This window comes from Chinchilla lanigera, unplaced genomic scaffold (genome assembly GCF_000276665.1).
Source record: "Chinchilla lanigera isolate Chin_1 unplaced genomic scaffold, ChiLan1.0 scaffold00048, whole genome shotgun sequence".
NCBI classification, from domain to species: domain Eukaryota; kingdom Metazoa; phylum Chordata; class Mammalia; order Rodentia; family Chinchillidae; genus Chinchilla; species Chinchilla lanigera.
Window position 1 is genome coordinate 14,523,341 of NW_004955449.1, and position 22,125 is coordinate 14,545,465.

At 40.8% G+C, this 22,125-nt stretch overlaps 1 protein-coding gene across 9 annotated transcripts in view; it reads right to left on the reverse strand.

The window, feature by feature from the left end:
* The window catches only part of Tanc1 (tetratricopeptide repeat, ankyrin repeat and coiled-coil containing 1), a 232,318-nt gene that overhangs the window by 169,648 nt on the left and 40,545 nt on the right, over nt 1–22,125 (reverse strand). Inside the window, exon 1 of one of the 9 annotated variants that reach the window (XM_013518763.1) lies at nt 7,496–7,521. The exons of the other annotated variants lie outside the window; for them this stretch is intronic. Coding sequence (XP_013374217.1) covers nt 7,496–7,506 — 11 coding nt within the window. The 5' untranslated portion in view covers nt 7,507–7,521. Of the gene's footprint in view, nt 1–7,495; nt 7,522–22,125 lie in introns of those variants that run through there. 9 annotated transcript variants of the gene reach the window in all.

A 22,125-nucleotide genomic window follows, 5' to 3' on the forward strand; every position in this document is an offset into this window, starting at 1 on the left:
AAAAAAAAAAAAAAAAAAAAAACCTATGAGGCCACCATGTCTGTCATGTGACTATGGGTGAGGCGGTGGGACTCCCAGCTCACTGCTCTTCCAGCTTCCACTTCCACGGGCCTTTAATCCTGAAGGCTCCCTGCTCTCTCTAACCTGTCCCTCTGTAACAAAGATCAGGCTGTTTAGCTTGAGACCCAAGCTCAGCCTCCCCTGGGAATTAACCCACTTTGCCTCATCCCTCCATTACCAGTGCTTCCCATCTGCAGCAGAATGATGGGAACCACTCACAAACACCATCCCAGCCCACAGGCCATCGTCATACCTGTAGCCCATGAGTCTGCATTTTAACACAACAGCCTGTGAGCCATCACAAACCCTCAGCAATTCTTCCCCCGAAGTGGGCTCCTCAGATGTGCTGCTCAATCTCTCCCTAAGCGCTCCCACTTCCTAACTACTGTTTCCTGAACTCCGCCCTCCTCCTCCCAGGCTCCAATAGGTCTCCTCAGCACAGGCTGCGTAGCCATTTACTCAAATAGCACTTGGGTCCCAGTATCCCAGCTCCAAACTCCTATCTCAAATTACTCTTCTCTGTACTCACACCCGACGCAGGAGTTCAGGTCTGTTAGCTCTCTCTCCCAACTGCGCAGTACTTCTCAATGACATGGCCTACATCATACGTCAGCACCGCCCCACCGGGCTCAGTATATCTTAGCTCTTGAGAACAGTGGTCACTGACAGAACAAGCCCTTGCCTCAGCCCTTGGTTTCCCTCCATTCATCTTCTCATTTTCCCTGAGAAAACTCATTTTCTCTTTTTCTCTAACAAAACTGATTTGGTCAAGGGTCAAAGAAAAGATTTATCTGCTAAAGAAGAAAAAACTGGAGATGCCTCCAGAAGGGGGCAACCCTATCTTACCCAGAAAACAGCTAGGAACCAAAAAGAAAATAGACTTTCAGAGCAGCCAAAATCTGTGACTCAGTTCATACACAATTCAGAAGAGAATTTCCAACCTCCCCCCATCTCTACCAACCCTTCTCCCAGGCCTTCCCCTCCAGCCATGTGACTTTTCTTTTAGACACAACTCTAACAGAAGGGAATATTTGGTTTCTCAGGACACCATCAGTTAAGAGGGTCAAGGGTGACCGCCAGATCAAGGCACAATGACAGCCCTGAGAAATTACAACAGGAGAGAATTTATAAAATGCCAAACAGTAGATTACAGACCACTGTAGCCTATAGTTTAAATAGTCTTTCAATCCCCAAAGTGTCTAAGGACACCATAACAAATCACTTCAAAACAGCACAACTAGTGGTTCTCAATGACCCTGGGCACCAAGAAAAGGTTATTTTGCTTTCAGTAGGTCTCTGCCACTACATCCAGGAGAGAAGTCCAGATGGCCAACCTTGGTCCCTTAGACCCAAGTGTCCTGAAAATAGGAATGGGCTCAGCACCCAACTGCATGCGCAGTCTTCACGTGGTCTCCAGCACTACCTAACACCAGTCAGCTTTCTCAAAAAACTTGCGCAAGTACACAACCCCCCAGCACTGCCATTCAGACCTGGAATCTTTCCTCTGGATTCTCACCCGCATTTTCTTATGGCATTTGTGAGTAAACTCCACACCAGATTACAAACTTCTTTGAGCAGAGGAACTGCATCTTTGGGTGCCCTTCGCCCCTACCTCCTGAATCACAGTTGAAGACTGTAGACCCTGCCACCTCCATCTGTCCAGAAGTCCTAGGGCCTTAGGACCTAAGGTTAGGAGGCATTTAAATGTTTTAAAACAGCATGCACTTAAGCATGTATGTTTTAAAATAGCCTACTACACGTTTCTAGAGTCTGCTTCCTGCTTTTTTTCAAGGTTTATAAAATTGGTTTATATGTTAAGATTCTGTGCCCAACAGGGCAAGCTTCAGTTACCTCAGAATTTAATCTGTATAGCATACAGTGCCAAGGAGTAAGTTTTGTACTGCTGCATGTGCCTATCTGAACTACACAGGTGAAAGTAAGTTTTCCCTTGATCTTCAACAACCTAATCTCGAATATTTTCAGCTATTCGTCTACTGAGAACTGGTTATTAGGTAACTCCATAGTTATCTCCTAATAAATAACAGCATGCAAAAGTACTGGTTTGCTTTAGCTTTTTAGTGAAGAGAGTATTGGAATGAATTTAACCGGTAGTTCTGTAAGATAAGGTTATAATTTGCACTTTGAAGAATTTTTGTCTACACTGAATGTAAAACTACATCTGCTTCTACATTCACAAAAATAATTCTCAGTATTGTTTCAAGCTCATTATTAAATTCGGCATTTGTGAGTAAGCTCCTCACCAGATTACAAACTTCTTTGAGCTGAGGGACTACACCTGTGGATGCCCCATGCCCCCACCTCCTTCTGAATCTCATCCAAAGACTGCAGACCCTGCTGTTCACTCACAGGCAGGACAAAATGACCCAGCAGGAGACTGCACACCTCTCTGGTTAAGGGAGTGGGAGTCAGGCCTTCAGGCCTAGCCAGTTGTCAGTTTCTACAGTCCTTCCTCCCCCACAACAAGGGATGGGTCCTCCATCCCACCCACCCCTTGCTGGCTCAATCCAGTGGGAATTTCTGGGATATTTAAAAAGTTAGCTCTTGCTGCCTAACTGACTCTGACCTTAGAGCTACTAACTTGGCTTCTTTCTCTTGCAATCCACAGGCCTAACCCACTCTTTAGCTCAGTTCTGATAAGGAGCCTGAGACCTCTCTGGATAAGGGCTGCTAAATCCCTGGGGGCTGAGGCACCATCTAGCTTTTGACAATATTCCAGGGACCTGAGGTGACCATGGGTGCCTGTGTCATTCTCCTATGATGTCCTAGCCACCCTAGACTACGATGTTCCATGCCACCAGCCCTTAAGACCCTGCCCTTCCCTCCTGGCACATGGACTTCCTCCCAGCTGTAGACAACAGGTCTGCATCCCCACTCTTAGGCAGGAAGTTCCAGGCCCAAAGCTTAGGCCTCATTAGGAAATGACTCAGGTCACAAAAAGCTGAGGGTCCTCTGGCCAGAACACAAGATCACAAGATCTTGGTCTTACCCACCAAAAAATGTCAAAAGTAAAACCCCAATAACAAAACAAGAGGAAATGACATCATTTTTCCCTCTGAGAATTCAACATCCCCACATAAGCTTTGGGTAAACTGTACCCTAGTCCACTAGTTCTAAGGTGAAAACTGAAGAAAATCAGAGAAACGGCTGCAGTGGTGTCCTCCCTAGGTGGAGGATAATGAATAAGGACTTTTAATCAATAGCTTCAAAGCTAATAGTTCCTAAAATTACAAATATGAAAGAATTATGATAATTCTCTCTAGGAAATCAAGTCATTCTTCAAATCCCTATTAACAAAGCTAAATGTATATGTTCATATATATCAATACCCTTGAAAATCAGTCAACATTAAAAATTCTAGCTGGATAAACTGTCTTACACTTCAGAAAAATATGAAGAACAGCAACTTTCAAGTTCTGATCAATGCTTATTTTTGTAATAACTATTCTTTTCTACAAAATTGTAGTACTTTCTGCTTTCTATTCTTTTGTAGAAAGATTCCCACCATTCCCCTCCTCCACTTTAGTTTTATGTCCTTGCTTTTTTATTTTGTTAACAATCCAGAAAATTCCAACCCTGCAATTTTTTCACTCCTGGGAAGAAATAATGTAGTGTCAAAAAAATCAAAAACAAAATCAACACTTCCTCAAAGGCAGCTGCTGTAAGTGACCAGCAAATAAAAGATCTCTATTTTGGAAGGGGAGATTGCCTTCTCTCCAAAATAATTCTAAAAGTTATTGAAGAGATGGTCCAAAATAGTAAGACATTAATTAAGCACAAAGTACTACCTACCTATAGTAAAGCACAGTAAATATTCACAGACTGTACCCGCTGCTGCTCATGAGGGTGGCTGCCCAATAAATGTAGGCAGGAAAGGACCCACCCTGTATGCTACATATAACCCAAGGTAATGCACTATAAATCTTCATTAAACAGGAAGGTAATCTAGCAATCTCATTTCTCAGTATTTATCAGAAAGAACAGAAATGAGGATCCCAAAGACAGAGTTGCATTCTCGGGATCACTGCAGCAATGTTCACAATAACCATGATATGGAACCAACTGACAATGCATAAATATAATGTGCATATCCACACAATGGCATACTTTCAGCCTTTAAAAAGACAGAAGTCATCATAAACACTATAACATGAATGAACCCTGAGCACATTTTAAGTGAAAGAAGGCAGTACAGAAGGAAACATAGAGCATGATTCCACTTAGATAAAGTAATCAAACTCAGAGAATCAGGGTAGAATGGTGGTTGCCCTAGGTTGTGAGGAAGAGAAAATGCAAAATTGTTCAGTGGGTATAAATTTTTAGTCACTCACAAAGAAAAAGTTCTAGAGATCTATTGTACAATACTGTACTTACAAGTAACAATAGTGCACACTTGCTCAGGGAGGAGGGTTAAACCACATTTTCTTAAGATATAAGGAAATAGGCATAGGACTTCAGACGATACTGGCTTTGATTTCCTTCCCTTCTATAGCTTCATATTACCAGCATGTAAGAAAAGTATAAACAATGGAGAAGAGCATATAATTAAGGGCTGGAGTACAGTAAAGGAAGAATGGAGAAGGGGCAGGGGAAAAAAAGAAGGCTAAAGTAGTCTAACAAAGCATCAAAAGTAAGGGCAACTTAGGTCCCCTGATGGATCACACAGAGGCTGTGGGCTGCTGCCACAAATAGGAGTGAGGGCCCTGAGGTGGCCCAAGCAAGAGTGTCCTAGGGGACGGCTTTCAAAGGCTGGAGGTATGTATGATGTAGAAAAAACTCCACACTCCCAACTCTGAGCTAAACACTGAAAGCTAAACTGAGGCAAAATCAAAGGGGCTGGTCAGAGTACCCTGAGCCACTTATAATCTAGTTATCAGAATTTAAGAGTTCTCCAAATTCCAAAAAAGGCCTTGCTGTATGATAAATTAGCAACATACAAAGCATGGGTGTGGTGGTGCACACGCTATGAACCCAACACTCCAAGAGGCCGAGGAAGGAGGATCACAAGTTCCAGCCCAGTCTGGAAAACCGAGCAAGACCCAGCCCCAAAATAAAAAAAATAAAGTTTGAAAAAGGGCTCAGAATATAGCTCAGTACAAAGGCCCTGGGTTTTCAATCTGTATTATCACACACACACACACACACACACACACACACATACACATGCAAGGCACTGTCTTCTACGGGGCCAGTCTCATGATAAAACTGATCTGAAGAAACACCAGATAAACTGGATGATATTTATGACGAAGGGAATAAAAATAATATTAGAATGCAATACACCTAATAATCCTGAAAAAATTAGGTATGCTAAATAAATTAATCTTTTAAATAATGTGCTATAGTTTGGATCTTCAGTATTCCACAGTCATCCATGAGATAAAGGTTTGCTTCTCCAGGCAGTGTAACTGGGAGATAGAAGAACCTTTGAAGGGCAGGGCCTTGTGGGAGGTCTTTGGGCTCATGCCTTTGAAGGGGACTCTGGGACCCCAGTCCCTTCCCCTTTCTCCTTTTTGCTTGCTGGCCATGAGGTGAACAGTTTTGCTCTGCCTCACACTCCAACCTGCTTCACCATAAACCCAGAATAATTGCACCACTGGATATTCCAATAAAATCTCCAAGACTGTGAGCCAAAATAAAGCTCTTCTCCTGGTTGTTTAGTTCACTATAGTGATAGAAAGCTAACACATAATGAAACCTGTGTCAATAGAGTAAGACTGCATATGGGCTGAGTATTAGATGGGTATTGTGGAATAAGCCTTGTTTTACTGTGTGACAATGGCACGGCAGGATCTTTACATCAGTGATGGATGTTATTTATGAATGATATTACACAATGTGTAGGAGGTGCTTTAAATTGCTAGGGGAAGAATGAGGAAAATGAATAAGACTACAGACCTAACATACATGAGGACTATGGTTAGCAGTATTATCCTCTATACTGGAATTTGGGAAGAAAGTAGATATGGAGGTACTCTTCGCACATGCTCTAAAAATGCATCATTAGGTGATTTCACCATTATATGCAAACATCATAGTGTCCATTTACAAACCTAGATGTGTAGGTCAATCAAGTGAGGTGGTAAACACAAGATATACAGAACTGCTGATAGCATAACACAGTGGATTGTTTTACAGTATTTTTTTTATAATTAGAAGAAGCACACTCTAAAATAACGCTATGAAGTATCACATAGTATTAAATACATAAGCCAATAACACAGTTATTATCAAGTATTATCTACTGTAGATAATTGTATGTGTTGCACTTTTATACTACTGGCAGCACAGGTTTATTTATATCAGGATCACCACAAACACCAACTTCACAACAGTAGGTGAAAGATAACTAGGTAAAAGGAATAATTCACCCCTGTTACAATCTTATGGGACGACCACAGGTATATGCAACCTATGATAGACCAAAACACTGTTATGTGGTGTGTGATTATATCAAAACACACTGCTGTTTATTTCAAATATACAAATAAAAAAATTGCTCCAACCCCCCCAATTGTAGGGTTAGTGAAATAAAATTGGCAAAATGTTGCTATTTAAACATTTTGGTTTGTATATGGTGGTTAAATATGTGCCTCACCATATGTTTGACAATTTCTATAATTACTATAAAAGCTCTGGGTTGTCCCATATAGTGTAAAATTTTCTCCAAAATTTGCTGCCTAGATTCTAGCCACTTTAGTAAAATATACAGATCCCTCTATATATACCGGGACATATTTTTACTCCACTTGAACAACTTCTAGTCACTCCCTAAGACCTCGTGTTTTCCTTTCACTCCAAAGCTGAGGCTGTGATTTCTCCTCTGCCCTTACTCCATCCCATTAATATCACTGTATAAGAGGCTGGCCTTCAACTTACTTATATAGCCCAGGCTGGCCTCGAACTCACAACAATCCTCATGCCTCAGCCTCCTGAGTGCTGGGATGACAGGTGTGTGCAACCACACCTGGCAACCAGAATTTATTTAAATGCCTAGGGCCTAACAGTATGCACCTGATAAATATTTGGGACATGCACAGGATAGCCTGGAGCCATTGCAAAACTCAGTTACTGTCCTGCCAAGAGATCTGAGGATCTTTCAGGTTGATGTGCTCTTTCAGACTATGTTCTTTCCAGGCTGATATCCTTACATAGTTGAATATGTCTGCCCTCTTCCACTTCTAATCCCTACTCTGTCATTTTGTAAGCACAAACTCTGAACACATACTCTCTTACTCTAAAAAACCTCTGGGTCAAAGACAAAAAGCCCTCGATGCACACTTTGGAGAAAGATGCATGTGTGTCAGTGCCTATGCCACACATATAGTGTGCATTCCAGTCTGCTTAGAGGACTTTCCTGCTTAATTCCCAAGTTACAACTATGTATAAGAAAACAAGACCACCAGGCAATACCCACCTCTCCTGCATAACAGACCACTAAACGCTCCAGGTGAGAAAGAGGGTGTCACACTCAGAGAGTCCCTACCCTTCCATCAGTCTTCAGTGATGTAAGTAGGAACACTACCCAAAGTGGCTGTGGGCAAGTAAGACAACACATATCTGAGGTTTCAAAGTAGAATTCTCTCCTTTCGTAATTCTGAAATGATGAAAAAAGGTACTGATCTCCCCATTCATATCTCTTGGAAAACTGTCAGCTGTCCCCCTCTAGGTTCCCCCTCAAACTATGACTTACAGCCTGTATCAAAAACTCTCTCCATTATATGCCAATCAATACAGTTTATACTTGTCTTTTATGTGACATTACTCTGAAGCCATATTTTATTACTTAGAAGTAATAGTAACCTGTATTCCTGTACTGGATTCATCATATACAAACGGTCCCTGACTTTAAGATTTTTTTCCTGATGATTCACAAGCAATCTGCATTCAATGGAAACCATTACTTTAATTCTACATGTGGATCCTTTTCCAAGCTAGGAATACGTGCTGTGGTATCTTTTCTCTCCCAATGCTGGGCAGAGGTAATATGCGCCAGTTCCTAGTCAGACACACTATCATGAGGGTCAACAACGTACACTCCACAGTCAGCACTCTGGGATATCGTGCTTTGTGTTTCTGCATCCCATCATGTTTACAGAATGCCCATCTGTACGTGTACATGAGATATTCACCCCTATTATACAATAGGCTTCGTCTTAGTGATTTCGCCCAACTGTGGGCTAATGTGTTATGTTTAAGGTAGGCTGGGCTAAGCTGTCACATTCAATAACTTAGATGTATTAACTGCATTTTCAATTTACAATATTTTTAACATATGATGGGTTTGTTAGGATGTAAACTCATCAAGAGCTGAGAAGCATCTGTACTTTTTTAAAACTTTAGAACAATTTTCAGTGAGTATGCGCAGGGGTGGGAGGGCAGGTTGTGTTCTATTAAATACAATTAAATATACTATTTCATTTTAAATGTCTGCCATGAATTTTTGAATTAAGTTACTTTACTGTGTTTTTAAAAATGTCTACCAAAGAATAAGTTACTCTTGTCACTGGGAATATAACTTTTAAAAAGAAAAGTCTAAATGATTTTCAGCTGAGTGAAAAGCATACAAACTCTGCCCTCCACGCACCCCCCCCCCACTAGAAATAGAGCTTTAGTAAACCGATGGCTACCAAAGTGGGAAGCCAATGGTCACGTTTCAGGCTAATGTATTGATTACTATGCCACTCACATTCCAAGTGCCTGTTTTGGTTTTTTTGGTTTTTGTCTTTTTAAGACAGGGTCTCACTATGCTGTTCAGGCTGGCCTTGAGCTCACTTTGTAGCCCAGGACGGTCTCGAATTCACAACAATCCTCCTGCCTCAGCCTCCCAAGTGCTGGGGTTACAGGCGTGCATCACCACACCCAGCTAAATGCCTGTTTTAAATCCAATTTTCCCTTACATTCTCATTTATGGTATTATCTGTAAAATGATCAGATCATTTAGTTTAGGGTTCCTGTGCTAGTGAGATAAGGGATTGGATCTCTTTACCACAAGAAAATACAAACCCCAGGCACCTCACAACCATGTACTGTATCACCCAAATCCACATCAGGAATAGCAAAATGCTACGGTTTGAATGTACAGCTCTCTCAAAATCACATGACAGACTTCATCCTAACCTAATGCTTTCCTTTATATAGTTTCAGTTACTCTCAGTCAACCATAACCTGAAAACAGTAAATGGAAAACCCCAGAAATAATTCAAATAAGTTTGAAATTGCATATAGTTCTGAGAAGTATGATAAAGTCATGTGATATCCCACCCAAGTGATGAATAATCCCTTTGTCTAGTGTATCTATGCTGTGTACACTAACCATCTGTGAGTCACTCAGTACATGTCTCAACTGTCATATCAACTATTTGGCATCTACATATTGTTGTGATGGTTCTATTTTACTGTTAATTTCTTATTGTGCTTAATTTATAAATCAAACTTACAGCATGTATAGGAAAAATGTATTAGCATGCATAATACATGCATAAATGTACCATAATATATAAAACATGTATTAGCATGTATAGCAAAAAGTATAGTACATGCAGGGTTTAGAACTACCAACAGTTTAAGGCATTCACTGGGAATCTTGCACTAAATCCCCTGAGGATAAAGAAAAACTACACCATTCAGAAAAAATGGGAATCCCCATATAGTAGTGCATGGCTATAACCCCAGCACTCAAGAGGCAAAGACCACAAGTTCAAGGGCAGCCTGGGCTACAGAGTAAAGTTAAGGCAAGCCGGACCAAACATTTGAACCTGTCTCAAAAAAAAAAGAAAAAGAAAGTGAGGACTAAATCATTCCTCTCCAGTTCCTTCAGGCTTCCAGTGCAGACTTTTCAGCCTTCTGACACAGACTCTTCTGCTTTCTGACACAAACTCCCACCAGACTCTGCAGTGAGTTCCAGGCCTTTGACCTTCAGTTGGATCCTCTGAGTCTTCAGGTACAGATGGCCGTTCTGCAACCTTCCACCCCTGATTCCACAGGCAGCCATTGTGAGTATAACTAGTAAATCCTTAATATAACCACATATATATTTATCTGTTGGTCTAGTGAACCCTAACTGATACACTGTTGAAAAGTGATTAAGTCATGGCCCTAGTGCCTTATAAAAGATATTGAAGGGCATATCTGAATGCCCCTTTTGCCCTCTCATTTACTATGTGAAAAGGCAGCAACAACAAAGCACCATCTTGGAAGCAAAGAGCAGCCCTCACTGGACACTGATGACTGGAACCTTGATCTTGGACCTCTCAGCCTCCAGAACCACAAGGTATAAATTTCTGTTCTTGAAAATTACCCAGTCTCAGGTATTTTGTTACAGTAGCATGTGTGAACTAAAATACAAACCATTTAAAATACACTTGCATGGGGCCAGGGATTAAGTTCAGTTGCACAGCGCCTGCCCTGGCAAGTGTGAGGTCCTGAGTTAGATTTCTAGTACCAAAAAGAAAAAAAGCTTGCAATGATCAGTGGCTCTGTAATAGCTGAAACACTGTGTCAACTTGAGAAGTCTAAAAGCTTAACTAGGTAAGTCAGCAGTTCTATATCCTAGGGTATACAGGATATGCGCTTACCATTCTAGGATGTTGTTCATTGTGTGAACCTGAGAAGTTTATAAGTTGACGTAAGGACTTCCTGCCTCGTATGCCCCCGGAGGGAGGGCCCCTGGCGCATGGGGAGCCACGGGCGGGGAGCGCCGGTCTTCCGACCAGCAGCTCGCTCCCTGCCTTGTAGGCCACCAGAGGGAGGGCCTCTGGCGCACGGGAAGCAACTGGCGGGGAGTGCCTGTCTTCCGGCTGGCTCACTTCCTGCCTCGTAGGCCCCCGGAGGGAGGGCTCCCGGCACATGGGGAGCCATGCGCCCGTGAGCGCTGTTGTGTGCTGGCCTTCAGGCAGGCCGCCGCTGCTCAATTGAGAACTATCATGACACAGAGAAACAATGACACAATTGGCCCACCATGCACGGGCAGCAGATGCCCACATATGGATGTGTGAGAACCATTCAAACATGGAAAAACCCCTGGGAATACATGCTATACAATGGGCCACTCTTGCTTCTGCCATTGAGAACCAGAAAGGTCTAGAGTCAGCAGAGGAGCAGCTGCTGAACAAGGACTCAGAGAACATGAGAATGCAGATTAAGCCCGAAGGGTCAGAGGTCCTGTGGACTGGGGTCATGAGAGCTGCTTGGAAGCTGTAAACCAGGAGCACCTTGCACAATACATGCAGAGAATCCCTGGAAACCATTCTTCCCCTGACAGTACAGGCTGTGGTGGAGCCCCGGAGAAGTCTGCAACAGGATTCCTGCTGCCTGTGCTGACAGTTGGGGAGAGGACACTAACTGGTGGTGGGGTCCCAATGTGATGGGAGGCTGGAGAGAAAACGCTACAAAAAATGGCTTTGGCCCCAGATGGCTCACTTGATTTTTGACAACCCTTAGGCTGTAACTACTTGTTAGATCCTTCTTGCATATCTCTGTCTTCCTGAGAAACCACTTTTAACATACCAACATGTATTACAGCAGTCACTGATATTTTCCTACTAATCTATCCATAACTCTGTAATGTTTGTATTGTTCCTATCCTATTTCATAAATGGATGCATGTTTATTATTATGTGTTTCCTACAACAACCATTGAGAATAGTTAATGATTATTCAATAGGTCACTCATGTATAGTTCTATTTATTTTCTTTCGAAGATACCTAAGTAGAGTACAACAACTATTGATAATCTCCTACCTCTTTTGTCTGAAACTCACTATTATTTGTCTATTTGTTTTCCTGAGAAACTATCTTGTAGATAACAATATGTAAAACAATAACCATTGATAATTTCCTACCACTTGTCTGTAATTTGGTAAGCCCCCCCCCATTGTTATCCTTCTCTTACTCTTTAAAATAAAAAAAATTAAAAAATAAGTTGACGTAAGTGACTCAGCAGGGGGCCAGGGTCCTCACTTTGTAAACAATCCTGAGCCTGTGCAAAAAGGAGGGCATGGACATGGTGTGAGTGCTACACTCACCCGAGGGTGGGTAGCCTGCTCACAATATAATGGAGGAAAAGAGACTTGCTCCCTTGCCTTTTATGCTCTTGTTGCTTTTGCTGTCTTCCACACCAAGAACTGTTGCCCTCTGCCATGTACTGCCCTGCCTTGGAACCAGCTGATATAGACTGAAACCTCCACAGACTGTGAGCTAAATAAATCTTTCCTTCCTTAATTTTGGGCATCAGGTACTTTGTCTCCGCAATGGGAGAAAAGTAAGACAGGTTCAGAGCTGTTTGTATGAGTGATGACATATTATTACAGTTTAACAAAGCCTGTCTTTCCACCAATGATAGAAAGACAAAAGAAGAAGCAGTAGTGTCTAAAAAAAATTATTGAACCAGAAACCAGAAAAAAATAAAGGAGACTCTGACTATACACTCAGTAGATGTGTGCGTGTCAAAGAGTTCTGGGTACACTGGTACAACAGATATATGACACTGGAAGAGTCTCTTAAGTTGCATGGCCCTGAATAGCTTCATAAGCAAAGTCATTAAACTGAACTAGACATGTTCAAATCCCTCCAATCCTAAAATCAATATAAATTTACAAATTCGTATGTGATTAACTCCAGAGTAAAAGATGTATGAAACCCTTAATACAGTTGTTAGCACACAGCAAGCATGTTATATGTCACTGAAAACTAGACCCCCACCCAGCTAGAAAAGAAAAACTCCCCATGCATACCTGTTATTCACAATTGTAGAAGCACGGTGTTTAACAGGAAGCCAGCAGCTGCCCCACACAGCTCAACCTGCAGAGAGCCGATCCCACAAAAAATGGCAAGAGACATGCTGTGCCTGCCAGCAGGCACCCATACCCAATACCCACCCTATCAGCTAGCCCTAGACACCCTACTCAGAGACCCAAAATTTTGCACCTGCTTCAGCAATGCCCCCACTTCCTACCTAAACTCCCCTATAAAACATGCTCTTGGCCCATGCTCAGGGACAATGGTTTCTTCGCCCTTGACCCAGCCACACCCAGTCTGCAATAAAGTCCTCACCCGTTGCTTAAACTCAGCCTGTCTTGGTGGTCTCAACTGTGTGCTGATTTACCCTAACATTATAAATGCTGGCAGCTGATATTAAAATAAGGAGGTTTAGGTTTGTACGTGTTATACATGGCATGTATTTGAATTTCTTTGGTGAGACTTTTTCTAAAGAAAAAAAAAAGTACTTTAAAGTCCTATTTTAATCAGCATTGTTAAATCAAAGGAGCCCAAAATGAAACAATAAATTATGAAGCTCTACATGAAAGGATATGAGCCTCTCAAAATCGACTAGCTTTGTTTTGTTTTAAATTAGACTTTCAGTGAACTCTTGGCAGCACTCAGGAAGAAATCATGATTGCTATAAAGACTCATCGCTCAGCACACATTTACTGAAAATTGCTATATCAAAGTTGCAGCTGGGGAAGCAAAGATCAGCACGACCCTGCCTCAGGGTCCAAACAATGGCGAATAACAAGTGTCCCAGGGGTGCAAACTGCGGAAGGGTCTGGATAAGAAAAAGGTCATCCTGAAACTTCCGAACAAAGGTCTCAAACTATCTGAGCCACAGCAAAGCCTTCTGGCCCACATGCTTTGTTTTAACTGAATTACGTCTCCCACACTTAGAAATTGGTAGAGTACACATGAATAAGGATTTCTAACCTTTCTTTGCAGACTGGAAGCACCAGAAGAATCAGGCCCGCATCTCCACTTAGTAATACTGAGGGTATCTGAACAGAATCTCTATTTCCCCACCTTAACCCCAACCTTAAGGCTAAGAGCCAGACTGGCTGTCATTCGCCTTCTGCTCACTACAGGGCTGGCTCGGCTTCTGTCCCTTCCCTTTTCCAGCCCAGAGCACCTAGGAAGAATAAAGGGGCTTGCAGGAGCTTTGGCTTTGCAGCCCACTGCTGAGCTGAAACCCCTGCTCTACCACATTCTAGCCATGCCATTATCTCAAGCAAGTAATTCATCTTTCTGAGCTTCAGCTTCCCATCTGTGAAGCCGGGGTATTATTAATACCCTGCCTCACAAGACTGTTGTGAGGGTGAATGTGTTATTACCTGCAAAGTGCTTGGAGCAGTGCCTGATACACAGTAACTGCTCTATAAATATTACATGTTACCACCTTCTGGCCCTCAAGGCATAAAAGAGTTTCGAATTTCTGTCCCAGAGCCTTAATATTCTACAGTTAATCTGCCAAATTATTTTATGGTCAAAAACAAAACGGCGTATGGCAAAAGCTGCACAGCTATAACTCAAGGATAACTAGATCCACAAGACACAAAGGGGCAAACACATGATTCCACTGTCTGAGGTACCCAGAATCAGCAAATTCATAGAGACAGATAGAGGAACAGAGGTTAGAGAGACTGGATGGAGGGGAATGGGAAGCTAACGGTTTCATGGGCGCAGGATTTCTCCTCAGGATGATGAAAAAAATCAAAACAGGTGACTGTGATGGTTACAAAAAAAATATGAACATTTAGTCAGAATCAGAAGAATGAGAATGTAAATTTTATATATTTTTCCAAAATTGTGAAAGAATTGTTCTAGCTTACATAAATCAAACCGCTATTTGGTAGAGTTCAGGTTTCAATGATCCCAAAGACACCCAAATGTAGTATAAATTCTTGTTGTCAGAAGCTACATAATGCAAATCCCATAATAGTTTGAGGAAAACAATATTAACTATTTTAACAGCTGTGTCACAACAGTGGCCTTTCTTTGGGATCTGGAAGCCTCCTGGGAATGAGTATATACAAATACAGTATGAGGTTGTCGAGATCAACTTTTAATACCTGTCTACAGCAGTTGGTTCTTTTTTTCCTTCATTATAAAATGCTTCTCAGACTCCTCATTGTCTCTTTTCACTTAATAAATATACAAAACAGGAGGCTTCCTGCCAAGCACCATGCAACTGTCTGTCTTGGAAGTGTACGATGCCAGGCAAACATAACAAGGTTCTAATCCACACTATTATAACAGTATTCATAATGCACATAGAGCTGGGTATGGTGGCACATGCCTGTAATTTTAGCACTTGAGAGGCTGAGCCAGGAGGATTCCCACAAGTTCAGAACCAGCCTGGGCTACATAGAGTTCTATGCCCACCTACATTACATAGCAAAACCCTATCTAAAAAAAATACAAAAAAAACACTGAAATGCACCTACACACTAAAGAAGCAGTGTATAAATGAACACATGCAAGGGAATATCCCAAGCTATCCCAAATCAGGATCTTTAGTTTACATTTCTACATGCTGCCACTTTCTAAGGCATCTTTCACAAAAACAAAACACCTACAGGTAAAATGAAAATAAACTTAAAATTACTTTGAAAACTGCAATTGACCTGAGACACACAAAACAGGTATATCTAGTATGTGTTCACAATCTTCCAACTTGGATCCCCTGCAAGTATTTATTTCCTAATATTGGGAGGGCCATCTCCTATGAGTATTTTACAATCTACACCTTGCTCCAAGGATATATTTCTCTATATTGAGGGATTCCTTAGACAAACATGTGCCTTTTGGGTACAAATGTTATTTGGTATAAAAGATTTTTAAATATTAGTAAAAATCCAAAGTGATACAGTATAGTATCTTAATATTTATAGTATTATAGTTGTAAATATTACATCCTGAATACCAGCTCAAACTTGGGTGTGAGAACCACCTGGTACCTTGATTTCCACTGCTGCCTAACAGTTAAAACTTAAATCCCCAGGTGGCTGTATGTCCTATATAATAAACCCTCAAACAATAATCATTTTCCCCTTCGAAGGCACAAAGAAGTGTTCCAAAAAAGCATAAAAGGGAAAAGATCATAGGCAAAGTCTATAATTTGTCCTCTTTAAAACCAATGTGTACATCAAATGTCAAGTATTTTTATACTCCAAGGATCAAACAGGGAGAAGATAAATGTTTTTAAAATTCACTGAAAAACAGCCTCAGGCAAAACTTCTGCCATCTAAGAAATGGGCCCTATCTATAAACCCAGTGTGGCAGAAAACGAAGAGGAGGAGGAGAGTCTGGCCTTCCTGTCCAAGCTGCATATAAACCAAACAACAAATTTATCAAATATTTATTAAACAGGGCAGTGAAGCAATGAAGTAGGAGACAGAAAGAAACTGTAAAGAAACTAGATCTCTGCTGTTATGGGTTAAATTTTGCCCCTTCTCCAAATTCATGATGAAATCCCAATGCCCAGTTAGCATGTGACTTTACTTTGAGACAAAGTATTTATACAGAGGTAATATGTAAAAATGAGGTCATTAGGGTACACCCCAACTCAGTGGGAATGGTATCTGTATAAAAAGGGAAAATTTGAGCACAGGGACTGATAGGCACAGAGGGAAGACACAAGAAAAAGATACCCACCTCAAGCCCAGAAGAGAGGCTTAGAACAGATCCTCAGAAAGAGGATCTTAGAATGGGGCTCAGAAAGAACCAACCCTGCCCAGTCCTTGATCTTGGACTCTTACCCTCCATAACTCAGAGATGCTAACTTTGCATTGGTAAGGCATTCAGTTTGTGACACTCTGTATAGCAACTTTAGCACAACAACTTAGTGATAAAGGTGACCTCACAAATCAACACAAACTGGTCCTCAGGTCAGGTTCATCAGGCACCTCTTCTATCAAGTAGACATAGGACAGTCTTCAAATAAGCATCCCACAAATCCAACAGCTATGCAGGCAGTCCTGCACAGTGAGCTTACAGGAGAAATCACAAATTCTGCCCTCTTCTGCAAAAGAGCTTACCACCACACCAGCAGAGGGAACATACAGTGCCTTGCAAATTTATACTGCTAGGAACCACAGAAGTATGTATAAAGCAAATATAGCAAGTTCTCTGCTTATCTGTCAAGAACCAGGAAAAAAAAAAAAAAACTGAGCCAACTTTTAATATAGGACTTTTTCTTTTACTTCAGACAAATGAGAGTTTGATAAATATTCCCATGAATACTCTGTGAGGTTTGGGTCTGTGAGGATGTGTTATTCTCTGTCCCTCACTCTCTCGGGACATAATTTTACCGCAGGAATATGACGTAACTGTCCTGCTTTGTTCAGCAAACAAAAAAAAAAAAAAATATGCCTTCAATATGTCCTGTTACCTCATCTCCTTAAATACATAATTGATCTTCAACATTTTATGCTCTAGTTACTACCCCCAAAGCAGATTGGGACAAGTTCATATTTCAACTGCTCTTTTCTTTAAAATGTAAAAGGAGTGATCAGAACAATTAACAAATTGTCTTCAGTTTTTCTTGCCCAGTCACTTGCTCACAACCTTCTCTAGTTTTTCTACCATTCATATACCCCTCACATATCAAAAAGGAAATAAAATTATATAATTTTGCTTTAAAAAAGAGCTACATATACTATGAAAAACCAACAAGAAGAGAAGAACTTGACTTTATTTAGAACACTGACAGAGTAGCTACTTACATTCCCCATAGAAACAGAATTAAAATCCAATGTCAAACAAAAATTAAAAGCTTAAGCTTCCCTCTAAAAAAAAGAAAGAAAGAAACTAGAGCTATATATTTAGGTCATTTTATTTTTAACCACAGCCTCCGAAGTGACCTGAATATACCAACATCCATTCTAAGTGACAAGTTTTATAATTCTTATGAATAATTTAGTTGGGCAAATTTGTTTTACTTGTTGTTGACTAAAAATATTGCTTCAGAAATTGACAAGCTAGTTGCCGACAAAAATTTTTGGTCTAAGTATCCTTTGCTATCAGAAAAAAAAAAGAGTGCGTGAGGGGAGAGGATGTTTAAAACTGGTGTCTTCAGGACAGAAACTTCAATGGCCACATTAAAAGGGGGCAGTTTCTGTTTACATAAAGTCTTCTATCTTTGCAATGTGATTAATATAGTGAATGTTTAAATTTATAAAAATGTATTACAGTAGAAAAGTCATTCCTATTATTCCCTCAAAATATTCTCCCTTGCCTTGCTACTTCCTGAAGCAGTTCTGGAAATCCTCTTTCATGAGTGTCTTTAGTTCACCAATCTTGGCTGCCTGGAATCTTGAATGGATTCTAAACATTCATCTTTTGCAGTCATTTTGACTTTGGGGAAAAGTCAAAAATTGAACACAGATCCAGTGAATAGGTGAATGAGGACACATTCTAATGCTTTTATTTAACAGAAATTACTGTAAATATTTTGAATCTATTCAGGACATTAAGGCAGCCATAAAAAGACACTCACAAAAAGGAATTCCAGAAGTGCTTCACAAAGTGCCAAAACAATGGATGAGTGTGTTCAAAGTGAGAGGGAGTATTTTGAGGACAATGAATGAAAATGTGTCTTTCACTATATTTTAAAATCACATCTTGTATTAATCATCTCTCCCCAAAAACTGGAACTATCAAGGAATTTTATGGTTCCAAAGGAGTGCATTCGAAAGATATCACTATTAGTCACACACAGTGACTTCCTTGGAATACTGAGTAAATGAAATATGCCAGAATATTTTACTTTGATTTCTACTAAAATAGAAACCACAGCAGCACTGGCTCTGGCAACAGTAAGCATAGGGGTTCTGTGTTGTTCTTTAATCCAAGTTCACTTTTACAAAAGCTGGTATATCAAGCAGAAGAAAGCGATTTATCCAGAATGATGACTGAGAACAGAATAACAGTTAATACTGGAAGCCAAGGGTCTGCCTAGTTCTGTGCCTTTATAAGGAGAGCACCCCTCTAGCTCACCATCTGGGCCTCTTTCCTGGTCCCTCACTGTCACTTCCTAGAAACCCTAGTGACTTCTTAATCCGAAAAGCTTGGGAACAGACATTAGGGATGGAGCCCAGCTCTGCCCTCCCCGCTTCTTCTTTTTGAGTGCCAAATTCCCTCCAGAAGCACACACTAAAGGATTGGGAAACCTTCTGGCCATATGAGGGCAGCTCCACAGGACGAAGCGCTGACAGTTCAGCACTGCCACTGAGCAAGCAGGCAAGTCTATCATGAAATTCAGTACAGTACTAGGAAGTCCACTGAGGACTCATCCTATGACTTGAAGTTCATGCATTGGAAATTTAATCCCCATATTCATATCTTAATGCTATTTGGAGGAGAGGCCTTTGGGACTTCAGATTAGATAAAATTGTGAGGGTGACGACCCCAGGATGGCACTAGAGGCTTTTTCCAAAGAGGAACAGAGACCCAGCTGGCATACTTGGTCTGTTCTGCCATGTGATGCCCTTTGCCACATTATGATGCAACAAGAAGGCACTCACCAGATGCCCACCAGATGTGGGAACCATATTCTCAGCTTCTTAACCTTCAGAACTATCAGCAATAAACTTCTATTCTTTATAAATTACCCAGTCTCAAGTATTTTATTATTGCAACAGAAAATTATGATCTAAGATAACACATATTGAAATCTTTTTTTACAAACATTTAAATCATATTCTCCAGTTTTTGTTCAAACAAAGCGCAGTCTCAATTCTGTGTGTCTTTCTTCTCCAGAACGTGTTCAGAATTCAGACATGAAAAACTTGATATCATTTATTGCCCCCAGCTCAAAGCTTAGTAATCAGGAAAAGAAAACAGAAAATATTTCCTATGTAAGGTCTTGTTATTTTAAAAAGTTTTATTGTATTTTGAAGTCACTCGTGAGAAAATAGAAATACAAAAACAGAACAACTGTGATTCCCAAAACACTGACTTTTTCATTTTATTCCACACTTAAAAGGAATCACTGACCACTTCTCAGTGTAGCCCTGGTCAGCCACTTAGTTCCTGGTAGCTAAGCAAACTGTCCATACTACTCACCCTCACTTGTGAAATGGAAAGTGTGACATCCCTACCTTATGGCGTGATTTATAGACCAAATGAAATAATGAAGGATTAAGGGAATTGTGGCACATGAAGCACCTGGAATGTACATAGCAGGCCCTGTTAGATAAATGTTTCCTCTCATTGTCATCATTCAAATTGAACACATTCACCTAGAACCAACAGGAGCTTTAGGAGATTATTCCAGAAAGTCTTTCTTGCATTTTTAGGTGGGAAATTAAGACCTGGTGTGAGTACACGATCTGCCAAATGTCATTCAGACCATTTTTAAAAGCTCCCCCATTTCCACACCCACACACTTCTGAATGTTTCCCCTTCCCCTATCCTTGAAATGGGACTTTGCAGATTGTCATCTGTAAATTAGAGCCACGTGTGGATACTAAATCCTTCTTTACTATACAAACAATGGTGTGACCAGGCCCTCTCTGGGCCTCTCATTCAAAGGGGGAGGAAGGGCAGGCTGCATGGTCCCAGGGCGTAACACTTCTGGCATCAGCAGAACTTTCCCCTGACTCACTCTTTCAGTGGGGTCACTTCTCTCAAGGACACCCAGCAACCCCAAATCCTTTTTTTTTTTTTTTTTGGTTTTTCTCTGGTACCAGGAACCAAACTCACGACCTTGAGCTTGCCAGGCAGGCGCTTCCAAATCCTTATTTTATCAGTTTCTATTCTCCCTCTATCACTTTGAAGATTTGCCAACTACCATATCACAGTTTCTCAGTTTTTCCTCACCTAAGCCACAAATAATCAACAAATTCATTACAAAAGTGACTAGGTCTTTTCAGCAAAAATTAAGGCTAGGAATACTTAGTACTAGGGGTTTCTGAATGTACTTATGACTCTTGTTTAAGAAAATGTCTTCAGAACTGAATACTGCCATAGACTAGGACTATACACGGCCCATAATCCAAGAAGCTGCTGAAGGAATGCAAGGTGACTAGCAGAGGTCCATATTTGTTATTTCCTTTGGTTCTTTAACATCTGACCCACCTACTTCCAGAGGCTCTCTTCTCAAGTGTTATGAAATGCTTATGCTAAAAATACTCTAATAATACTTAAATATTTTATCAATAAATAACCCATGAAATCTCATCACTATTGAAATGCGATCTAATTCCATCTGCTTTTCAGCTCCAAGTACATTGTTTTAAACACTCTCAAATGAAAATGACAGTTTGGGCAATCTATCATTTATTTCTCCAGCTTGCTTTCAGTTCTTCAATTAACAATAATTTCAAGACATGTCTATAATCCCAGAACTCCAGAGGCTGAGGCAGGATGAGTTCAGCATGAGTTTGAAGCCAGCCTAGGTTACACAGTGGGTTCAAGGTCAGCCTGAACTATATCGTGAGACCTTGTCCCGTGCCCATCCCCGCAAAAAAAACCAGCACCTGCATGGCAAGTGCAAGGTCCTGAGTTTAATTCCCAGTACCAAAAAAACAAGAAAGACAGAAACAATAATTTGAATTCTACATCTGCCTGAAATTGTCAACTTTTATTTCAGTAGTTGAACTGAGTCCCCAACACCAGTACCAAACTATAGACCATCAGCTAACCCTATCCCTCATCCCAAGTCAATTCACTTTCCTCACCATTTGTTGGTGTGGAAGGCTAACGGGTTCTGCCATGCAGTCCTGCTACATAATGGGACTCTTCCCAGACAAGCAGAAGACAGCTTACCCCAGTAATCTCTACCATGTGACCTTCTGAACCCATAAACAGGTAAAGAATTTGACAATCTTTAGAAAATGTGGGGGAACTAAGATTTATTTACCAGCAAATATTCCAGAACAGAGAGTCATCATCCCACTCCAGCTCTGCTCCTGCCTTTTCAGAGTTCCTGGACAGTTCTTTCCTCACTACCCTCTATCTACCCATAACTCACCAATGATAAGACCCCTAACTTCATCTTTCTTCCACTTTCTCACTTCCAAAGGGTTAGTTTAGCTTCTTTACCACTCCATTCAAATTATTCCTTTCAAATAGTTGATCTCTTTCAAGTTTAAAAGATATTCTGAGGGGCTGGGGATATAGCTCAGTGGTATAAGTGCCTGCCTGGCAAGCACAAGGTCCTGAGTTCGATTCCCAGTATCTAAATAAACAAATAAACAAATTAATTTAATTAAATTAAAGCCATTCTGTATATCTGTGTATAACCTGTACTTTTCCCCTCTATTCTACAGTGTC